Raw genomic sequence first — 22,075 nt, 5'->3', positions numbered from 1 at the left:
AAAAGAAAGGTAACTTTACAGATTTTAGATCTCAGGAAATATAGAGAAAGGACAGGATACGTATTTAATCGTTTAAATGTTTTGGAAATGAGGACATAGGAGTCCTAGTGCTAGCTTGTAAACGTTCTGTTGTTTGTTCATTTAATGTCAGAATAGTAGGAAATGATGTGCGACAAATTAATTTTTTTCTTTTTCTCTGCCTTATCAGAATTTTGTGTTATTTCATTTGTTTGAAGTAGCTCACAAATGCATGTGATAACATGCCCTTAGCTATGATAAACATTAAGTAGGGCTGGGAAGGTGGCTCAGTGGTAGAATGCTTGCCTTGCATGCGTGAGGCCCTGGGTTCTATTCCTCAGCACCACGTAAGCAGAAAAGGCCGGAAGTGGAGCTGTGGCTCCAGTGGTAGAGCACTAGTCTTGAGCTGAAGAGCTGAGGGACAGCACACAGGCCCAGAGTTCAGGCCCATGACTGACCAAAAATACAAAAACAAAAACACACACAAAAAAAAGCATTAAGATAATAAAATAGGAAAAAAAATAAGAATAGTACATAAAAAAAAGAGACTTACCCATTTGTTAGGAAGTAGAAAGACTTGGAAAAAATTATATTAAGTAAGCCAGGCCCAAAGAAACATAGGTCCCATGGTTTCCCTTATTTGTAAAAACTAGTATATGTGTAGGACAAGTAAAATAGGTCACAAGCTATGTACATATGACCATATAAGATGATGTTAAGGAAAATGAACCCCAAGATAGGGACACGAATATTTTTTTTTCTTTCTTGCTATTGTGTTTCTAATGTATTTATAATGTACTATGTGATTTTTTTGTTTCTTTGTGTGTTCCTACCCCACAGCATAACCTCTGTTTTCACTGCATTTGATGTTGGTACCCTGCATCTTGTATATACACTTCTCTAATACAGGGAGGGGAAGGGAAAAAATAAAATGCTTAAATGGGAATACAGGTTGACCCATTGTAACTGAGATGTACAAGACACTATGTTGAAATCAAACTTTATGGGCTAGGAAGGTAGCTTGGTGGTAGAGTGCCTGCCTTGCATGCATGAGGCCTTGAGTTCAATTCCTCAGCACCACATAAGCAAAAAGAAAAAAGCTGGAAGTGGCACTGTGGCTCAAGTGGTAGAGCTCTAGCCTTGAGCTGAAGAACTGAGGGACAGCGCCCAGGCCCAGTGTTCTGGCCCCAGGACTGGACTCCAAAAAAAAAAAGAAAGAAAGAAAATGAACTTTACAGTAGGGGGAAGGGGGGAAGGTTTAGTTGTAGAGGTGGGAGAGAAGGGATGGGAGGGGAAAAACAAAGGAGGATGCAACAATGCTTGATAGGATATGTACTCATTACCTTGCTCATGTAACTGTAACCCCTCGGTACAGTATTTTTATAGTAAAAATCTTATAAAAAATTTTAAAAAAAAGGAGGCTTAAAGCCCTGTTTTGACTTTTGTACCATTATCTTTTGTTGTCCTGGTTAGGTGTCCTGTGTGCCGGTACTGTCAAACACCAGAACCTGTAGAAGAAAATAAGTGCTTTGAATGTGGTGTCCAGGAAGTAAGTAATGGGTGGCAGAGGGAATATGAACACAGCTGAGGATATTTTTCCTGGTTAATGTAGCTAAGATCTCTTTTGAGACTGGTTTATTTATTTATTTTTTGGTCTAGAGTAAGGCAAGGTACTGTGTATGCATACATAAATATATTACTCCACATAAACTCTGCCTTTATTTTCTTTTATCCTTTTAAAAGACTTGGGTGGGCTGGGAAAGTGGCTCAGTGGTAGAATGCTTGCACTGCATGCATGAGACCCTGGATTCAATTTCTCAGCACCTTCTAGAAAAGGCTAGAAGTGGTGCTGTGGCTGAAGAACTTAGGGACAGCGCCCAGACCCAGAGTTCAGGCCCCACGACTGACCCAAAAAAAAAAAAAAAAAGACGGGCTTTTATCAGTGATGTGTTTTTGGTTGGTTTTTTTTTTTTTTTTCTGTTTACTCAGAGCTCCTTAGAGACCAGACAGATTTCAGAGTTAAACATACGTTTTCAAAACTCCTATAGAAACAACTCTGAATTTCATTCCTAAGCCAAATGAGCAAGATCATATACTTCTATGTAACTAATTCAGATTTTACGTCCATGACAGAATCTTTGGATTTGCTTAATTTGTGGGCACATAGGATGTGGGCGATATGTGAGTCGACATGCATACAAGCACTTTGAGGAGACACAACACACATATGCCATGCAGCTCACCAACCACCGGGTATGGGACTATGCTGGCGGTAAGTGTTCTGTGGGAACTTTCCCTCTCAGTCTGACCTGTACCTCCCCAACAGTCCTTGCAAACTACAGTTCTCATGTTTCCCCTGGGGGTTCTACTTTCTAGGCATGGTCTGAATCATCTTTTAAGATGCTTTATACTTCTTTTCTTGCCTCTGCTCCTGAAAATTCATATGATTAGGGGTTGGAGGCATAGTTCAGCTCAGGTGGTAGAGTGTCAGTGAGCAAAAACATCAGATCAAGGGCTAGGAAGGTAGCTTAGCTGTAGAGTGTTTGCCTAGCATGAAGCCCTGGGTTCGATTCCTCACTACCACATACTCAGAAAAGCCAGAAGTGGAGCTGTGATTCAAGTGGTAGAGTGCTCACCTTGAGCAAAAGAAGGTCAGGGACAGTGCCCAGGCCCTGAGTTCAAGCCCCAAGACTGGCAAGAAATAAAACATCAGATTGAGTTGGAATCCTGGGGCTGGGAAGGTGGCTCAGTGGTAGAGTGCTTGTCTTGCATACAAGAGGCTCTGGGTTCCATTTCTTAGTACGACATAAGCAGAAAAAGCCAGAAGTGATGCTGTAACTCAAGTGATAGAGTGCTCACCTTGAACTCGAGCTGAGGGACAGTGTCTAGGCCCAGAGCTCAGGCCCCACAACCAAACCCAAAAAAAAAAAAAAATGTTGGAATCCTGGTCTCCAAGAACAACAAAAAAAAATAACTTCATATGAAGCTGGGCGCCGGTGGCTCACGCCTGTAATCCTAGCTATTCAGGAGGCTGAGATCTGAGGATCACGGTTCAAAGCCAGCCTGGGCAACAAAGTCCATGAGACTCTTATCTCCAATAAACCACTAGAAAACCGGAAGTGGCGCTGTGGCTGAAGCAGTAGAGCGCTCGCCTTGAGCTGAAGAGTGTAGGGACAGCACCCAAGCCCAGAGTTCAAGCCCCACAACCGACCAAAAACAGAACAAAAAAAATTTCATATGATTACCCCACTTTTAAAGAGCTATTACAAGGGGCTGGTAAAGTGGCTCAGTGGTAGAGCGCTTGCCTTCCATGTGTGAGGCTCTGGGTTCAATTCCTCAGCACCACATAAGCAAAAAGAAAAAAGCAGAAGTGGTGCTGTGGCTCAAGTGGTAGAGTGCTAGCCTTGAGCTGAAGAGCTGAGGGACAGCGCCCAGGTCCAGAGTTCAGGCCCACGACCAGACCCAAAAAAAAACCAAAAAGAACTATTTATTTAATTTAGATCTGTAAAAAGAGTTTCTCAGATTTCAGTGTTCTGGAGCCCTTTTTTTCCTTTGAAGAAGTCCAGTTTGGTTGACTTGTTCTTCTCCTTAGATAATTACGTCCACCGGCTTGTTGCAAGTAAAACAGATGGAAAGATAGTGCAGTATGAGTGTGAGGGCGACACCTGCCAGGAAGAGAAAATTGATGCCTTGCAGCTAGAGGTAAGATGACTCACAGCACTCCCTCAGTGCCTGTTGCTCCGCTTCTTACCTTCCAGACCAAAAGGTGGCTCCACTTCTGCTTTTCCATTGACCCTACGTGTCTGTCATTATTGGGAAAGATTAAAATATTTTTATTCCCGGGCTGGGAAGTTGGCTCAGTGGTAGAGCGCTTGCCTTGCATGCATGAGGCCCTGGGTTCGATTCCTCAGCACCACATAAGCAGAAAAAAAAAAAAAAAAGCTGGAAGTGGCGCTGTGGCTCAAGTGGTAGAGCGCTAGCCTTGAGCTGAAGAGCTGAGGGACAGCGCCCAGGCCTAGAGTTCAGGCCCCACGACCAGACCAAAATATTTTTATTCCCTTTTTCTTCTTTGAAGGTGTGTCTTATGTTCTCTGTGCCTTCTGTTTGATGTGAAGTTCCTAGGTGTCTCCAGTTCAGATTCCAAAGTTCCCATAAAGCGGAAAGTAGAATGCACTATTGGCAGCACCCTAGCAGCTGTGCAGGGCGGGTACACTCAGGGAACAGGAGGAGGACCTGGAAGTGTCTCTACTTCACCAGAAGCATTTTCATTCACATTGCTCTGGCATTTTCTAGATTTCTTGTGTGTGTGTGTGGGTGTGGGTGTGTGTGTGTGTGTGTGTGCGTGTGCGTGTCTGCATGTGTGTGTGTGTGTGTGCCCACATGTCAATCCTAGGGCTGCAACTCAAGAACTCAGAACCTGGGCATTGTCCCTAGCACTCACTTCTTGAGACACATTTGAGTCACACACTTTGAGACACAGCTCCACTTCTGGTTTTCTGGTGGTTCATTGGTGATGAGTCTCATAAACTTTCCTGCTCGGGCTGCCTGAGATCCTCAGATCTCAGCCTCCTGAGTAGCTAAGATTAGTTGTGAGCCACCAGTGCCCCAGCTGTCCCTGAGCATCAAGACTAAAACTCTACTTCTTGAGCCACAGATCTGCTTCTGACATTTTTGTAGTGTATTGGAGATAAGACTCTCCCAGAGTTCTCTGAGCTGTGGCTCAAGTAGTAGGGTGCTAACATTGAACAAAAATGATCAAAGACAGTGCCCAGAAACCCCAGGACTGGGGTTGACAGACAACCTTGAATGCAGCATATAGTCTAGTGGAATCTCCTAATTGTGCTTTCTCTGTAGCCTATCCACGCAACATGTTCAGGTTCCTTCTATCTTCTGGATGGCCTTTCCAAAATGGAGATATGATTTTACTGCTGCTTGGCCTTGGGTTCCCCTTGGACCACAGTCTCAGTGTACAGCCCACAGCTCTCCACAGGTCCCATCCCTGCCTAAATGCCCAGGCTATCAGTTACTTCTCCAGCACTGGAGACCCTAAATGTTCACAGCTCTGACTTGGTCCAAGTTCTCTGCAGTCAGATTGCTTTTCTCTCCTGTCAGAAGCCCTCTCAGCTCTCACCAGACCCTATGCTAGGTGCCACCTGTCCCCTCACCAGACAAATGTAGCAAGCATTTGTCAACATCCAGTGTGGGTCAGGCCTGAGAGACACAAAGTACAGCTAGTATCTGCACTTGAAGAAAGTTCCAGTGCCATCAGAGCCAAACCAACTCAGCCCATGACTGAGCCCCAGGGTCAGTGCTACTAACCTGAAGCATGGAGCAGCGGGAGCCAAATGGGCACTGGCCAGTTATATGTATGCTTAAAATGACGTAGTTTTTCTTGAAGTTAGCTGGGCCAGAATAAATTTGTTTTGTTTTGTTTTGTTTCATTTTTGCCAGTCCTGGGGCTTGAACTGAGGGCCTGGGCCCTGTCCCTGAACCTCTCTGTGCTGAGCCACAGCGCCACGTCCAGTTTTTCGTTTATGTGGTACTGAGGAATCAAACCCAGGGCTTCATGCATGTTAGATAAGCACTCTACTACTAAGCTACATTCCCAGCCCAAAAGCTGTTTTTGTTTTTTTGTTTGTCATTTGTGGGGCTTGAACTCAGGGCCTGGGCACTGTCCCAGAGGTCTTTTGCTCAAGACTAGCACTCTACCACTTTGAGCTACAGCCCCACTTTCTAGAATAAGTTTTTATACGATGAACAGTTCTTCCAACTAGATTGTCAACTCTTTGTCCCGGGCTGTGCCTGTTGATTGTCATGGTCACCAGGGGTAATATGCTGAGACACCCAGCCTGGTGGCCGTGGTCCGAGCAGAATAGGAAGATTGCCTGTGCTGTTAGACCAGTGTGAGCAATGTAGCAATACCCTGTCTTTAAGAAAATTCTGCTGTCACTTTTATTCTTCAGTAGATCATGAAAGGTCAGGTTTTAATTGGATTTCAGAGAGCGACAACATTGGCTGACATTTTGATGTTTATTCTGTGTTTCTTTCTAGTATTCATATTTATTAACAAGCCAGCTGGAATCTCAGCGAATCTACTGGGAAAACAAGATCGTTCGCATAGAGAAGGACACGGCCGAGGAAGTAAGTCTGGTTTGATGGCTACTGAGGCGCTGCATGGCCTGCCAGCCTGGTGACGGGTGGGGGAGCACAGGGAGAAAGGAATCTTTAGAATCTTCCCTTTATAGTCTTATCATTAGTAGAGAACTATTTCCCTCTAAAAAGAATTTAAAGGATTTAGTGTTTTGGGTGCCTTGGGACCTTAAGTGGTTCTGTAAGTTTCTGGCCTCAGTCAGATTTTCTAGTGCCTTGTGCTTTTCTGTTAAAAACATCCAAGTATGTAGATGAGGGTTTGTAATTTGAGTCGGCCAGTTGCTTTGCGGACTTGAGAACAGCTGCCTTGGGATCTAGAATGGGCTAGTGAGGCAGTCAGATGGTGCTGAGCCCTTCTGAGCTGAAGGCAATAAAATCAGACAGAGGCCGGGCGCTGGTGGCTCACACCTGTAATCCTAGCTACTCAGGCTAAGATCTGAGGATCACCGTTCAAAGCCAGCCTGGGCAGGAAAGCCCGTGAGACTCTTATCTCCAATAACTACCAGAAAACCGGAAGTGGCGCTGTGGCTCAAGCAGTAGAGTGCTCGCCTTGAGCTAAAGAGCTGAGGGATAGCACCCAAGCCCTGAGTTCAAGCCCCACAACCGACAAAAAAAAAAATCAGACAGAGATGTTGGCGTTTCACTGGTCTCAGGTGAATCGCTGGCCTGGGATAGTGGTTTTCACCAAAACATCTTGTAAGGAGATATGCTTACTTATGACCTGTAAAAAAGAAGAGTGGTTTTATGATTTTGGTGGAAACTCACATGGAGATCCCAGAGCTCTTCCTGCGTGATTTCCTCATCACCAGCAGATTCAAGGACCCTTGAAGGTTCCAGGAAAGTGCATTGAAAACTAGTGAGGTTCGTATAATTAGATTCCAGAGGGTCAGTCTGTGGACCTGCAGCTAATGTCTAGTTCAAAGACTCTCTTAGCTTTTTGTTGGTGGTGGTAGTGGTCGTGGGGCTTGAAAACCCTGGGCTTGGGCGCTATCCCTGTGCTCTTGAGCTCAAGGCGAGCACTCTACCTCTTGAGCCACAGCGCCACTTCCGGTTTTCTAGTGGTTTATTGGAGATCAGAGTCTCACAGACTTTTCTGCCCCAGCTGGCTTTGAACCTGATCCTCAGATCTCAGCCTCCTGAGTAGCTAAGATTACAGGCGTGAACCGCTGGCACCTGGCTCTCTTAGTGTTAAGTGAAGGCTTTAAATTTAACCAAATGATGACTTTAGTGACTTGGTGAGTTCCCACCATTACCTGGGCCCTATCCGTGAGAGAAGGAGGCTTACAAATAAATGAGTAAAATAATGTTTAACACCAGTAACAAAATGCTGTTTGGTTAGAACTTATGGAAGAGCCATCCAAGCAGGGGATGTGTCCTTGCAGAGGCACCTTGAGGACACTTGACTCTGCTCTGAAGCCAGCTTTGCTGGAGCGCACTCTGCTGGAGCGCACTCCGGAGGGACAGGACAGCCTGCGCTCAGCTGAGCTCCTTGGACTCGGGAGACAGAGCAGCTTTTGATAATAGTTTTACTTTGGGTATTGCTGTGACCACCTAAAGTGCTTCACACAGCCCCCTGAGGGTTCAGCCCAGGATTTTCTCCACCTATTAAGCTTCTTTAGGATTAATTCCATTCCCTAAGACATGCCAGCAAAAGTAAGTCAGGAATAGGGAATGGAAGCACTGTGGAAATCACTCATGGTTGCTTGTAGGAGGGACAAGTGGAGACCAGGGCAGCATCACAAGGAAGCTCACAGCACTTGAAAGGATGCTTTTGTTTTCTAGTAACAAATGTTATTTGTCCCCTAAGTTCATGGCTGCCTTTTGTCCTGAACCTTTTTTGTGTTGTTACTGACCATGGGGCTTGAACTTTCGGCCTGGGCACTATCCTGAGCTCTTTAGCTCAAGGCAAGAGCTCTACCACTTGAGCCACAGTGCCACTTCGGTTTTCAGGTGATTTGTTGGAAATAAGAGTCTCACAGACTTTCCTGCCCAGGCTGGCTTTGAACCTTGATCTTCAGATCTCAGCCTCCTGAGTAGCTAGGATTACAGGCGTGAGCCGCCAGCACCCATCTGTACTTTTGACCAGTGTCTATCCACAAGTTTCTCCAGCAGTGGATTCTGCAGGGGGACAATGACCTGGACCCTGGCTTTTATTAGCAGGTTCCTATTCATGGAGATTGACCAGGGTTCAAATTCTTGTGGACTTTACTTACAAACCAAACTGGAATTTGAGCAATTTTATGGTCCTTCCTTCTTTCCATCCCTTCCTTTATATTGGGGTTTGAAATCAAAGCTTTGTGCTAACTAGGCTGTCACCAAGAAGTCTCCCATGTTCTTCCAACTTAATGAAGTTGGCTATAAAAAACAATTACTTTTTTTTTAAGGCAGTGCTATTAGAAGCTGGGTAGGAAGGTTATATGAAAATGTTACAAAGGGGGCTGGGAAGGTGGCTCAGTGGTAGAGCGCTTGCCTTGCATGCCTGAGGCCCTGGGTTCGATTCCTCAGCACCACATAAGCAAAAAGAAAAAAGCCGGAAGTGGTGCTGTGGCTCAAGTGGTAGAGCGCTAGCCTTGAGCTGAAGAGCTGAGGGACAGCGCCCAGGCCCAGAGTTCAGGCCCCACGACCGGACCCAAAAAAAAAAAGAATAAGAAAATATTACAAAGAAGGATTAAAAGCATGTCCTTTTCTGACATGATGGATGTCACATGAACCACCGACAGGGTCTCTGTGGAGAGTTTCGATCTAGCCCAGAAGTCATGTCTTCTCTGTTATAGAGCTTTAGACTCCCACGTGCTGAGCAAGGTTTAGAACTTGGCTTTGACCCCAGACTTGATTTTGGGTGATCTTGACATGTGGTGTCACCTTTCTCTTAAGCCTAGTTTCTGTTCACAGTGGACGATAACATTGGCTTGTTAGGAGGGAGGAGCAAGACGCTGCCTATGACACACATAGTCAATAGCTGGGCCACAGGATTTTTATTTTTTTATTTTTTGTCATGGGGCTTGAACTCTGGGCCTGGGCGCTGTCCCTGAGCTCTTCAACTCAAGGTGATCTCTCTACCACTTGAGCCACAGCACCACTTCCAGCTTTCAAGTGGTTTATTGGAGATAAGAGTCTCACAGACTTTCCAGCCCAGGCTGGCTTTGAACAATGATCCTCAGATCTCAACCTCCTGAGTAGCTAGAATTACAGGCCTGAACCACCAGCATTGGGCCATAGGATTTAAGACATCAGTCAGTCACTTCCTGCTGTCATTACCTCCTGGTGACTCACCTGCCTGTTTCCCTCCCCACCTTGCCTCCCAGTGCCTAGACAGTGGATGTGAGGCAGTTCCTACAATTGCCAACCTTCACCCTGAGACAGTCCACAATCCCCTAGTTAGACTCCAGCATGCTCTTAGCTAGGATCACTGCTAACGCATCATTAATCCCAAATTTTGTCATTTTCCTAACTTTTTTTTTTTTTTTTTTTTTGATAGCTCATGGGGCTTGAACTCGGCTTGGGCGCTGTCCCTAAGCTCTTTAGCTCAAGGCAAACTCTACTGCTTGAGCTACAATGCCACTTTTCTGAGTGGTTTATTGGAGATAAGAGTCTCAGAGCTGGCGCTGGTGGCTCACACCTGTAATCCTAGCTAATCAGGAGGCTGAGATCTGAGGATTGAGACTCTTTTTTTGGGGGGAGGGGGAGGTCTGGTCGTGGGGCAAGCGCTCTACCACTTGAGCAACAGCGCCACTTCCGGCTTTTTTCTTTTTGCTTATGTGGTGCTGAGGAATCGAACCCAGGGCCTCATGCATGCAAGGCAAGCGCTCTACCACTGAGCCATCTTCCCAGCCCGGATTGAGACTCTTATTTCCAATAAACCACTAGAAAACCGGAAGTGGCGCTGTGGCTCAAGTGGTAGAGTGCTCGCCTTGATCTGAAGAGCGCAGGGACAGCACTCAAGCCCAGAGTTCAAGCCCCACAGCCGACCAAAAAAAAAAAAAGAGTCTCAAAGACTTTCCTGTCCGGGCTGGCTTTGAACCGTGATCCTCAGATCTCAGCCTCCTGAGTAGCTAGGATTAAAAGCATGAGCCACCGGCACCTGGCTTCATTTTCCTGAGCTTTATGCATTAGTTCCTTCGATACATTACCTTTATTTTTTTTTTTTTTTTTTTTTTTTTTTTTTATTGTAAAGCTACTATACAGAGGGTCACAGTTACATGAGTGAGGTTATGAGTACACTTCCTCTTGAACATTGTTACCCCCCTCCATTGTTTTCCCCCTACCATCCCCTCCCTCCCTCCCTTCCCCGAGGTTCTTTTTTTTTTTTTTTTTTTTGATTGTGATTAAATGATTACATAATTTCAAAGTCACAAGTTCATTCTAACTTCCCTGGAGCAAATTGTCTACCACAGTCTGTAATATATAACAGTGTTCACATGTTATATACCATATTTGTGATCAGCAGCATGAGGATATTTAGTAGTGGTTCAACCAGATGAGCGGGAGTTCTTTGTTTCTTAAGTCCTGTTAGTTTTGTCGTATCACTAACCTTTTGGATTTAGCATCCACTTATGAGGGAGACCATGTACCGTTTGTCTCTTCGTTCTTGGCTTACCTCGCTCAACATGATTCCTTCTAGCTCCATCCATTTCCCTGCAAATGCCATTATTTTGTCATTTCTAATGGCTGCATAATATTCCATTGTGTATAGATACCACAATTTTTGGATCCATTCATCTGTGGTGGGGCACCTAGGTTGTTTCCATATCCTAGCTATTGCGAACAGTGCTGCAATAAACATGGAGGTGCACGTGTCCTTGTATATTGGTTCCTGTTGTTCAGGGTAAATGCCTAGAAGTGGTATGACTGGGTCGTAAGGGAGGTCAATCTTTAGCTTTCTAAGGACCCTCCAGACTGCTTTCCAAAGTGGTTGTATAAGTGTACATTCCCACCAGCAGTGTAATAGGGTTCCTCTTTCTCCACATCCCCTCCAGCATTTGTCGTTGGCTGATTTGTGGATGTGGGACATTCTGACTGGGGTAAGGTGGTATCTCAGGGTTGTCTTTATTTGCATTTCCTTCACCACCAGGGATGATGAACATTTCCTCATGTGTTTCTTTGCCATTTTTATTTCTTCATTTGAGAAGTCCCTCTTTAGTTCCCTTGCCCATTTAGTAATTGGTTTGTTAGGTTTGGGAGGGATTAGTTTCTTGAGTTCCCTGTATATACAGGATGTTAACCCCTTGTCTGATATATTGCTGGTAAATATTTTTTCCCAATTAGTTGGTTGTCTTTCTAGCTTAGTTGCGATAGATTTAGCTGTGCAGAAGCTTTTTATTTTAAGGTAGTCCCATTTGTCGAGTCTCTCTCCAACTTGTTGTGACCCTGGGACTCTGTTCAGGAAGTTCCTTCCTGTGCCTATTAGTTCAAGTGTCTCTCCTACTCTGTCCTGCAGTAGTTTCAGAGATTCAGGTTTAATGTTAAGGTCTTTAATCCATTTTGAGTTGATGTTGGTGCATGGTGATAGGCTGGGGTCCACTTTTAGTTTTCTGCATGTGGCTGCCCAGTTTTCCCAGCACCAGCGGTTGAAGAGGCTGTGTTTCTTCCATTGTATGTCTTTGGCTCCTTTGTCGAATATCAGCTGGCTGTAGGCCTGTGGATTTATATCTGGATCTTCTATTCTGTTCCATTGGTCTTCGGGTCTGTTTTTGTGCCAGTACCATGCTGTCTTTGTGATTATAGCTCTGTAGTAGAGTTTGAAGTTCGGCATGGATAGCCCTCCCATATTGTCTTTATCCCCTAGAATTGTTTTGGCTATTCTAGGTCTTTTGTTGTTCCATATAAATTTTTGGACTGTTTTCTGTATTTCAGTGATGTACGTCATTGGGATTTTAATAGGAATTGCATTGAATTTGTATATTAATTTTGGAAGTATCACCATCTTTACTATATTAAGTCGGCCTATCCAGGAGCATGGGAGGTCTTTCCATTTCCTAGTGTCTTCTGCAATTTCTTTCTTTAACTTTTTATAGTTCTCATTAAATAGTTCTTTTACATCTTTGGTTAGGTTAATTCCTAAATATTTTATTTTTTGGGAGGTTATTGTGAATGGGGTTGCTCCCTTTATTTCCCTCTCTTCCTGTGCGTTATCAGTGTATAGGAAGGCAACTGATTTTTGTGGGTTTATTTTGTATCCTGCTATTTTGCCGAAGTGACTTATGATTTCTAAAAGTTTGGGGATGGAGTTTTTGGGATCGTGGAGGTATAGTATCATGTCGTCTGCAAAAAGGGATAGTTTCACTTCTTCTTTCCCTATGCGGATCCCTTTAATGTCTTTTTCTTGCCTTATTGCCCTGGCTAAGGGTTCTAGGACTATGTTGAAGAGGAGTGGAGACAGTGGACATCCTTGCCTTGTTCCTGTTTTTAGGAGGATTGGTTGTAGCTTTTCCCCATTAAGTATAATATTGGCTATTGGTCTGTCATAAATGGCTTTTATTGTTTTTAGAAATGTTCCTTCTATTCCTATTTTCTCCAGAGCTTTTAGCATGAATGAATGTTGAATTTTATCAAAGGCCTTTTCTGCATCTGTGGCGATAATCATGTGATTCTTGACCTTGGCTCTGTTGATATGCTGGATTACATTTATTGACTTACGTATGTTAAACCATCCCTGTGTCTCTGGGATGAAGCCTACCTGATCATAGTGTATTATTTTTTTTATGTGTTTCTGGATTCTGTTAGCTAGAATCTTGTTAAGGATCTTTGCATCTGTGTTCATCAAGGAGATTGGCCTGTAATTCTCCTTTTTGGTTGGGTCTTTGCCTGGTTTGGGGATGAGTGTGATATTGGCTTCGTAGAATGAGTTTGGGATAGCTCCCTCCTTCTCTGTTTCTCTGAAGAGCTTGAGGAGTATGGGTATTAGTTCTTCTTTAAAGGTCTTATAGAATTCTGCTGTGAATCCATCTGGTCCTGGGCTTTTTTTTTGTTGGAAGACTTTTGATAGCTTCCTGTATCTCATTATAGGATATTGGCTTATTTAATTGGTTAACTTCTTCTTTGCTCAGTTTGGGTAACTTGTATTTCTCTAAAAATGCATCCATTTCCGCCAGATTTTCTTCCTTTAGAGAGTATAGCTTTTGAAAGTAGTCTGTTAGAATTGTTTGGATATCTTGGGTACGTGTTGTGATGTTTCCCGTGGCATCCCTAATCCTATTAATATGGGTTTCCTCTCTTCTTTTTTTAATTAATCTTGCCAACGGGCCATCAATTTTGTTTATTTTTTCAAAGAACCAGCTTTTTGTTTGGTTTATTTTGGTTATGGTTTTCTGATTTTCTAATTGGTTAATCTCTGCTCTCAATTTGGTTATCTGGCTTCGTCTAGTAGCTTTAGGTCCCATTTTTTCTTGTTTTTCTAGCTGTTTTAGTTGCAACATGAGATTATTTACTTGGTCTGTCTCCATTCTCTTGATGTGGGCACTGAGGGCAATAAATTTGCCCCTCAGGACTGCTTTTGCTGTGTCCCACAAGTTTCTTTGTGAGGTGTTTTCATTTTCATTGAGTTCTAGGAAATGCTTTATTTCTTCTCTGATCTCTTCTGTTACCCAGGCCTTGTTAAGGAGTGTGCTGTTCAATTTCCATGTATTAGAGAAATTTCTGCGGTATGCTTTGTTATTGAGAGCTAGCTTGATTCCACTGTGGTCAGATAGGATACAGGGGATTATGTCGATCCCTTTGTATTTGCTTAAGTTCCTTGAATGAACTATGATATGGTCTATTTTGGAGAAAGTTCCATGAGCTGCTGAGAAGAATGTGTACTGTGTTGTTTTAGGGTGAAATACTCGGTAGATGTCAGTTAATTCCGCTTGAAGTATGGCCTCACTTAATTCGGTAGCTTCTTTGCCAATCCTCTGGTTGGTAGACCTGTCCTTTGGCGAGAGTGGCGTGTTAAAGTCTCCTAGTATTATCGTATTGGGATCTATTTTATTCTGTAAGTTTGAGAGCATTTGTTTAACATATCTGGGTGCACCGATATTTGGGGCATATAAGTTGATGATGGTTATATCCTCCTCTTGGATTGTTCCCTTTATTAATATGTAATGTCCGTCCTTGTCTTTCTGTACTGATTTTAATGAAAAGTTTATTTTGTCAGATATCAGGATAGCTACACCTGCTTTCTTATTGGGGGAATTTGATTGGTAGATCCTTTTCCACCCCTTCACTCTGAGTTTGTTTGTATGTTTGGCTGAGAGGTGGGTCTCCTGAAGGCAACAGATGGATGGGTCTTGTTTTCTGATCCAGTCCTCAGTTCGTTTTCTTTTAATTGGCGAATTCAGCCCATTTATATTAAGAGAAAGTATAGAGAGATGCATTGTTGTCCCTGCCATTCCGTTTTCCTAAGTTTTTCTTCTTTCCTTTCCTCCTGTGCTTGCTCAGTTAGACTTTGAGTAATGCCTGTTTGGGGCAGGTCCCAGTTCCTGGTTGCTTTCTTCAGGTTGTGTCCCCCCTCTTAGAATTCTTTGTAATGCTGGCTTAATGTTTATGTATTCATTTAGTTTTTCTTTGCTATTAAAAGTTTTCAGTTCTCCATCGAATGTGAATGCTAGCTTTGCCGGGTATATCAGTCTGGGTTGGCAGTTATTGGCTCTCAGGGCTCGTATGGTGCTTTCCCAGGCTTTTCTTGCATTCATTGTTTGTGTGGAGAGATCTGCAGTGATTCTAATTTTTTTCCCGTTGTAGTATAGCTCCTTCTTCATTTTTGCTGCATGCAGGATTGTTTCCTTATTATTCAGATCCATCATTGTTACTATTATGTGCCTAGAAGTGTTTCTCCTGGGATCTTGCTTGTTGGGTGTTCGATAAGCTTTTGTGATGTAGTTAAGATGGTCGTTTTTGAGGTGGGGAAAATTTTCATTGACTATCTTGTTAAATAGGTGTTGCATTCCCTTGCTCTGGAATTCCTCACCTTCGTCCACTCCGATTATGCGAAGGTTAAATTTTTTAGCATTATCTGCTTGCTCTTGAATTTCCCTTTGGTTTAATTTGAGTGATTTTTCCATATCTGTCACTTTTTGGTCCAGTTGGTGTATTCTGTCTTCTGTATCTGACACTCTACCTTCCATTTCATTCACTCTGTTGACCGTGGCTTCTATTGTGGTTTGCATGATGGAAATGGATCCCTTTATGGATTCAATGTTGGTTCTCAGAGTACTGATCTCACCTCTCAATGAGGTGATATCAGTATGCATTACCTCTAATTTGGCGTTTATCTCACTTCTTACTGAGGTTTGTGCAGCTTCTATTTTTGCATCCAATTTTTGTTTGATATCCTGTATATCTTTTGATAGTTCATCCTTGTGCTCTTTCAATTTCTGATCCATTTCTCGCTTTATTTCTTGAGTCATTGCCTCCAGCAACCCTTGGATGTAGTTTTTGTCTTCCATTCCTGCTTTGCTCCCACTGGGGCTCTCCCCTGCGTGGCTGCTGGCTTTTGAGGTGAGCTTGCTGTCCTGGGTAGTGGTAAACCTTGTGATTTTTCTCTGTGATTTTCGCATGGGGGTTCAGGAGACTGCTCTTCAATCTTGTTTTGGTGTGTCTGTCTTTGCTTGGTTGCTGATTCTCTATTGGTAGAGAGAGTCTGTGTCTGATCTGGATTCTGTTGGGAGCCTATTTCCAGCTGCTATTCACTTAGGATTCTCAGCTCTCTGCTGTAGCAATTCCCGCCTTTGGAAGGGTTGAGCAGCCTAGACTGCTTGTGTTTGCTCCTGCGGGTGCTCTTGGGAAGATCAGATGCTCTGGATGCACTCTCCCAAATACTGGAGTCTGCTATGGGCTCCTGATGTGTTTTTGTTTGTTTTGGGCTGGTTGTGGGCTTGAACTCTAGGTTTGGGTGCTGTCCCTCAGCTCTTCAGCTCAGGGCTGGCACCCTACCATTTGAGCCACAGCCCCACTTCTGACCCTTTTTGCTTTGTTCAGGCGCCGGTCCCCTGGCCTGGTTCCGGCCCCAGCCTGGAGCGCGCTCGTTAGGCCTGTGCTAATGTGTATACCACCTTGGTTATGCAGCCTGGAGGACACAGTTCAAATTTCTTCTACTGTTGGTAGTCTTGACCCAGGGGCACTGTTCCTGGCTTGAGCATTTAAGCTCCCTTCCCGGGGCGCTCTTGCTCTGGCCTGGCCAGCAGAGTGTGCTCCACCGGCTGGTGGGGCTCTCGAACAGTTCCCAGTTTTAGTGGGTCCTGTGGTCCGGGTGTTGGGGTAGGGAGTCTAGGTCAGGGTCTGGGGATTCCCTCCAGCTCTGGTCTCCCTTGATGGATTCCCTGTCCCCTGATGGGTACTCACCCTGTAGGTCGTCAGTTGTTGTTGCAGTCCGTCAGTTGTTGTTGCAGTCCGAGTTCAGTTGGGGTGGTTGCGGGTTGGGTTGGGCGGCCCCCCGCCGGGTCGTTGCGATCGCGACAGGTCCCTTTGTGGCGCTGCTGGTGCCGGGCGGCTTTGGCGGGATGGAGCCTCTCCGCTCCGGTGGAGAGTGATGGGTGGGGTGGGATCCTCCTGGAGACTCCCGGCTGGTAGGTTTCTCTGTTCCTGGCGATCTGCTGTTCTGCCGATACATTACCTTTATACTATATAAACCCAAGCAAACATGAACTGCTTACATTCCATATAGCCTCGTGGTGAGAAAATTTTTGGAACAAAACTATCAAACAAGTAGAAGCCACCCTCACAAGTTTGTCAGATGACCAGTAGATAATAACTTGTGGCGTGTAAGCTCGGGAGGGGCATTAGTACTCTGCTCTGGCCTCTAACATTCCAGAGCCTAAACAGCTGGCTCATTTCCAGCTTTCCCCTGCATATCCAGCAGCTTCTACACCTTGTTCCAGGCAGAGCGAAGTGGTAAAGAAGAAAAGGGGTCTCACTGTTAGTATTCCTACCACAGAAATTGTCAGATGTTCATCCTGTCTTTTCTAAGTTTGGATTGTCACAGTTATGTGCACATAATTAGGAAGGAAAAGTGTACATTAGTAACAAGGATCTCTCCATTTTGCTCTTTCAGATTTGTACATTAGTAACAAGGATCTCTCCATTTTGCTCTTTCAGATTAACAACATGAAGACCAAATTTAAAGAAACAATTGAGAAGTGTGACAGTTTGGAGCACAGGTTGAACGATCTCCTCAAGGAAAAACAATCTGTGGAAAGAAAGTAGGTGCCTTTCCTCCGTCCTTGAAATGTGTTGCTGTGTGACAGTAGACCCCGGGAAATGAAACAAAACCAGTCCCTTCATGTTGGGACGCCCTCAGTTTTGAGCATGTGTGTCAGCAGGCTCTGGGGGTTCCCTGATTGAGCAGCTTTTTAAAAAAAAAAGTGTAGTAAAGCAGATGCCTGTGGCTCATGCATGAAATCTCAGCTACTCGGTGGCTGAGATCTTAGGATCTCCGTTCAAAGCCAGCCCAGACAGGAGAGTCCATGAGACTAATTTCCAATTAAACCAAAAAAGGCTATAAGTGAGGTTTGGCTCAAGTAGTAGAGCACTAGCCTTGAGGGGAAAAAACAAAACTCAGGGATGATGCCCAGGCCCTGAGTTCAAGCCCCAGGATACACACACACACACACACACACACACACGCACACGCACACACACACGCACATGTACTTCAACTTGTCATTCCTTACTAATGAGTAAGATTGGGCGCTCCCAATTCCTGCTAGCACAGTGGTTAACCTTTTTCTTCCTCCAGCAAATGCAGTGAGGTCAGAGCACTTGACTCTCCAAGAATGTCACTTTTTCTCAGAACTTCCCAGTCACAGCATGTGGCTCTGGGGTCCCTGTGTGCTCACTGACTGCCACACCGAGGCGCAGCAGAACCTCTAAGTGTGGCCTGAATCACAGCTTTCTGTGATTGAAAGTTTTCTGATTCTTAAAACTCTCTTGAAGTTACATCAGGGATTGCTTTGCACGGTGATTTCAGTGGCAATGAACAGCCTCCCTTGCCATGGTAGGAGTGGCTTAGTCCCAGGCAGGAGGGGGACTGTGTCAGCAAATGCCAACGGGTTTCTATCTCCCTTTGTTTTGCCAAAGGTGCTCCCAGCTGAACACAAAAGTGGCCAGACTCACCACCGAGCTCCAGGAGGAGCAGGAAATGAACAAGTGTTTGCGCGCCAACCAGGCCCTCCTACAGAATAAGGTGAGGGATGGGGAGAGGTTGCTGAAGGAGACCTGTGACCAGAAGGACCTGCAGATCACGGAGATCCAGGAGCAGCTGCGCGACGTCATGTTCTACCTGGAGGCGCAGCAGCAGATCAGCCACCTGCCTGTGGAGACCAGGCAGGAAATCCAGGAGGGGCAGATCAACATTGCCGTGGCCTCGGCCCCCAGCCCCTCTGCTTCTGGGAGCAGTGGGAGGCTGCCCTCCAGGAAGGGCCGCAGCAAGCGGGGCAAGTGACCCTCGGAGAAGCGTCCCCATGACTGTGCCCTGCACTGCAGGAGGGTGAGCCTAAGAAGCAGGAGTGAGGATAAGCTGGTCTTTGCCCTTTCATTTGCGTGTGGTGTGCTGAGTGCAGGGCTGAAGGCCATTGCAGTGTGTTCAGCGTGGTGCTGGTCACAAACCTTACACACTCAATGCCCACTTTGCCTTCTGCCTGGTAGGTGCCCCCACCCCGCAGGGCATTTTTCAGTTGTATTTATTGAGTTGGAGTATTTATCGTTCTTTTGGGCATCAGTTTAAGACACGAAGTTTTACTGTGATCTAGAAGGTAACATTACCCAGCACCCAAGCTCTGACCTCCCAGGGCTCAGAGCAGCTGTTGTGAGAGGTCCCTTCACTACCGAAGAGCTGGGGAAAGTCCCACACTTGGCCCTCATCGCCTCCCACCCCTCTGCCTCATAGCTGGAGGATTGTTCCGATGTTATACGAAGAGAGGCTGGCTGGTCCCCAGCAGCCATCTCAACTTGCTCTCTAAGTCTAGCCAGGAAAAACAAACAGCCTGAGTTAGACCGAGTAGACCCAGGGTAAGGAAAATGGTGGCAGTTTATGTTGTTTATTTTTGGTGATTCCCTACAGCATTACTCACTGCACTTAAGAAAGAGGCTTGGTGGCCACTCCAAGACTCAAATCTCCAAGCACACGTCCCAGCATCCAGTGAAAAAAATTGCAGGGATAATCATCCATGTAAAAGTGGGGGAGGGGGTCCCTGTCTCACTCATGTGTTTTGCTAGAAGATGGGCCTACACGGCTGCAGCCAGAGGGAGACGGGGCAGGTTTTCAGTTATGTTGTCAAGGTACTGCCAAAGGCTGTTTCCACTTCCAGAACCTGGAATTTCCACAGAGCCCTTTGTAAGGCTGTGGTGGGCCAGCAGTGTCTGTGCACTTCCTCTAGAGCCGGAAGCATCAGTCCAGACCTACAGGAACTGAGCAAAACTGAAATGCAACCGTGTTAGAATTTAGCTTCTAGGAGAGGTAACTGGATTAGGTTAACAAGGCTTACTGTTCAACCATGGGTTTTGGTTTTTGCTTTCTAATTAGCCAAAGGATTTTACTTAGCACATTTCTGAATCGTTTCTTTAGTCCGTGATTCCCCCTCCCCCCCCCTTCCTTGTTGCCATCCGTGTGGAGCTGCCACTGACCTTCCCAGAATCCTTGAGAGTTTGCAGAATGAGTGTGCACAGCCATTCTGAATCTCATGCTTAGGACAGAACCAGACTGTAAGTCCTCTCTTTGGACTTGAATATACAGACATCTTACAACAAGAATGAGAATGGAAGGCATAATCAAATTCTCTTTCCTATAGAGTTTCTATTTTATTTAAAATCTATTTTTACACTAGCTAAGAGTCCTGCTGTTTTGGCCAAGTGCTTGTTGTGCTTGTCCTGCATGTACAACCCTGGGAAGCCAGGGTGGGTGGTGGCATACTAATGACCAGAATCAGATGTAGTTGCAAAGTATTCTCTGCGGTTCATTAACATCACCCCTGCAGGCGAGCAGGCAGCCCTGCCCGGCTGAGAGCCCAGCTTTGCACGGTGGGACAAATACTGAAGGCTGTGCCGGGGAACAAGCACACCGAGATGCACACCACGATACGTCAGAAGGTTAAAGAATTGTTTGATTTGGACGGAATTACTTAAGTGGGAGCTGTTAAGTGTTTTCCTTCAGGATGGAGATGAACCACTTGTCCATACTACCTGAACAATTAAATTGCATTGAAATAGCCAGCCTTTGGGATTATTAGCCCTGTGTGAATCTTTGTTTCTGAGTGCCTGGGAGCACCTGTCTGAGAATTCAAGAAATGGTCAGTGGCCTGGATTTCAGAAGCCACATAAAGGTCACCTTCCTCACAGCCCAGCAAGCCATCCATCCGTCTACCCTTCAGCCCTTTCCTTAAGCTTCCCAAACCCAAACCCTTTGCCAGTTTTCCCAGTTTTTTGGGAAGAAAATCGCGGAGGCAGGAAGATTTCTTGAGACCAGGAGGACAGCCTGGGCAGCACAGCAAGACCCTGTCTCAAAGGAAAAAAATTGAACTTTTGGTACTTTAGGAAATTACCTGAATTTGGTAGCTTGGGTGGAGGGAAGCCCAGACATACTACTCTTGCCAACTAAGTCAATCTTGTATAGACCGTACACCAAGCAGACGATTTTTATATTTGGAAAGTGTGGCATACATGACTCGCTGGGTCCCATTGGGTAATAAAGAGCATGGGAAGCAGCTCCCCTTCCTGCCTGCACAGCAAAGTCTTCATCCAAGGCTGTGAGCAGCCAGCCGGCAGGGTGTGAGAACTTGGCACATGGCATATGAACAGCCTTCTGTCGTGGCTGGAAAACCCTTTGGTGCAGCCAGAATATCCGCACCGCAAGTACCAGCCACCAGATCTGGCTGCCGCGCACCATGCCATGGTGCTGAGGGCATACTTTGGCTCAGTGATGGCATTTAGGCATATCTAAGAGACGCATTAACTTGGGCACAGTGTCCCATCCATGCACTGGGCACAGTTTATGCCTCGAGAGAGTCAGGAACCACCTCCTTGATTGTGCAGGGACATCTGGGTGCACAGACCCAGCCATCAACTTAGGACACACCAGGTGCTCTGTGACCAGGCTGCTGAACCTCTACCCCCATCCCGCCTCCCCCCACCCCCCAGTACTAAAGATTTAATTTAAAACATCCTGCTTGGTAGGCACTCCTGCTTGCTCTACAACTGGAGCCATACACTGCTCCCCCAACCCCACTGATTTCTTTTTCCTCCTTCTTGGTACTGGGGATAGAACCCAAGGATTTGTTTAAGCTAACTATATACTAGGCCACTGAGCTACACACCCAGACTCCATTCTTGCCTGTGAAAACTACTAAAATGGGAATCCTAGAATAGCTGCATTTAGACTCCGGATGTACCTAAGGTTTTGTGTGTGGGTTTTTTTTTGTTTGTTTGCTTGTCTTGTGTGTTTGGTTTTTTGGGGTTTTTTTGTTTTTTGTTTTGGTCGGTTGTGGGGCTTGAACTCTGGGCCTGGGCGCTGTCCCTCAGCTCTTCTGCTCAAGGCAAGCGCTCTACCACTTGAGCTATAGCGCCACTTCCGGTTTTCTAGTGGTTTATTGGAGATAGGAGTCTCATGGTCTCTCCTGCCCGGGCTGGCTTTGTTTTTTGTTTTTTGTTGTTTTTTTTTTGGGGGGGGGGGGGTCCAGTCCTGGGGCCTGAACTCTGGGTCTGGGCGCTGTCCCTCAGTTCTTCAGCTTAAGGCTAGTGCTCTACCACTTGAGCCACAGCACCACTTTTTCTTTTCTTGTTTTGCTTATGTGGTGTTGAGGAATCACCCAGGGCCTCGTGCATGCAAGGCAAGTGCTCTGCCACTGAGCCACCTTCCCACCCCCTTCACTTCTGTTTTTAATGCTCATCTTTCTTTATCTTGAATCCCAGCAACATGGGCTCTCCCTGGATCTCTCCCAGG

General features: G+C 45.5%; 1 protein-coding gene across 1 annotated transcript in view; it reads left to right on the top strand.

The window, feature by feature from the left end:
* LOC122098554 (BRCA1 associated protein) overlaps positions 1-20,345 on the top strand; it is a 38,528-nt gene extending 18,183 nt beyond the window's left edge. Inside the window, exons 7-12 of the mRNA XM_042669031.1 lie at positions 1,492-1,567; positions 2,152-2,290; positions 3,611-3,720; positions 6,070-6,159; positions 17,239-17,342; positions 18,220-20,345. Of these exons, the coding sequence (XP_042524965.1) occupies positions 1,492-1,567; positions 2,152-2,290; positions 3,611-3,720; positions 6,070-6,159; positions 17,239-17,342; positions 18,220-18,583 (883 nt within the window). The 3' untranslated portion in view covers positions 18,584-20,345. The remainder of the gene's footprint in view (positions 1-1,491; positions 1,568-2,151; positions 2,291-3,610; positions 3,721-6,069; positions 6,160-17,238; positions 17,343-18,219) is intronic.
* The last annotated feature ends 1,730 nt before the right edge of the window (positions 20,346-22,075 follow it).

This window comes from Dipodomys spectabilis, unplaced genomic scaffold (assembly GCF_019054845.1).
Source record: "Dipodomys spectabilis isolate Male_0828 unplaced genomic scaffold, ASM1905484v1 ptg000480l, whole genome shotgun sequence".
In the NCBI taxonomy this organism is placed as follows: domain Eukaryota; kingdom Metazoa; phylum Chordata; class Mammalia; order Rodentia; family Heteromyidae; genus Dipodomys; species Dipodomys spectabilis.
This window is presented reverse-complemented; position numbering and strand designations above follow the sequence as displayed.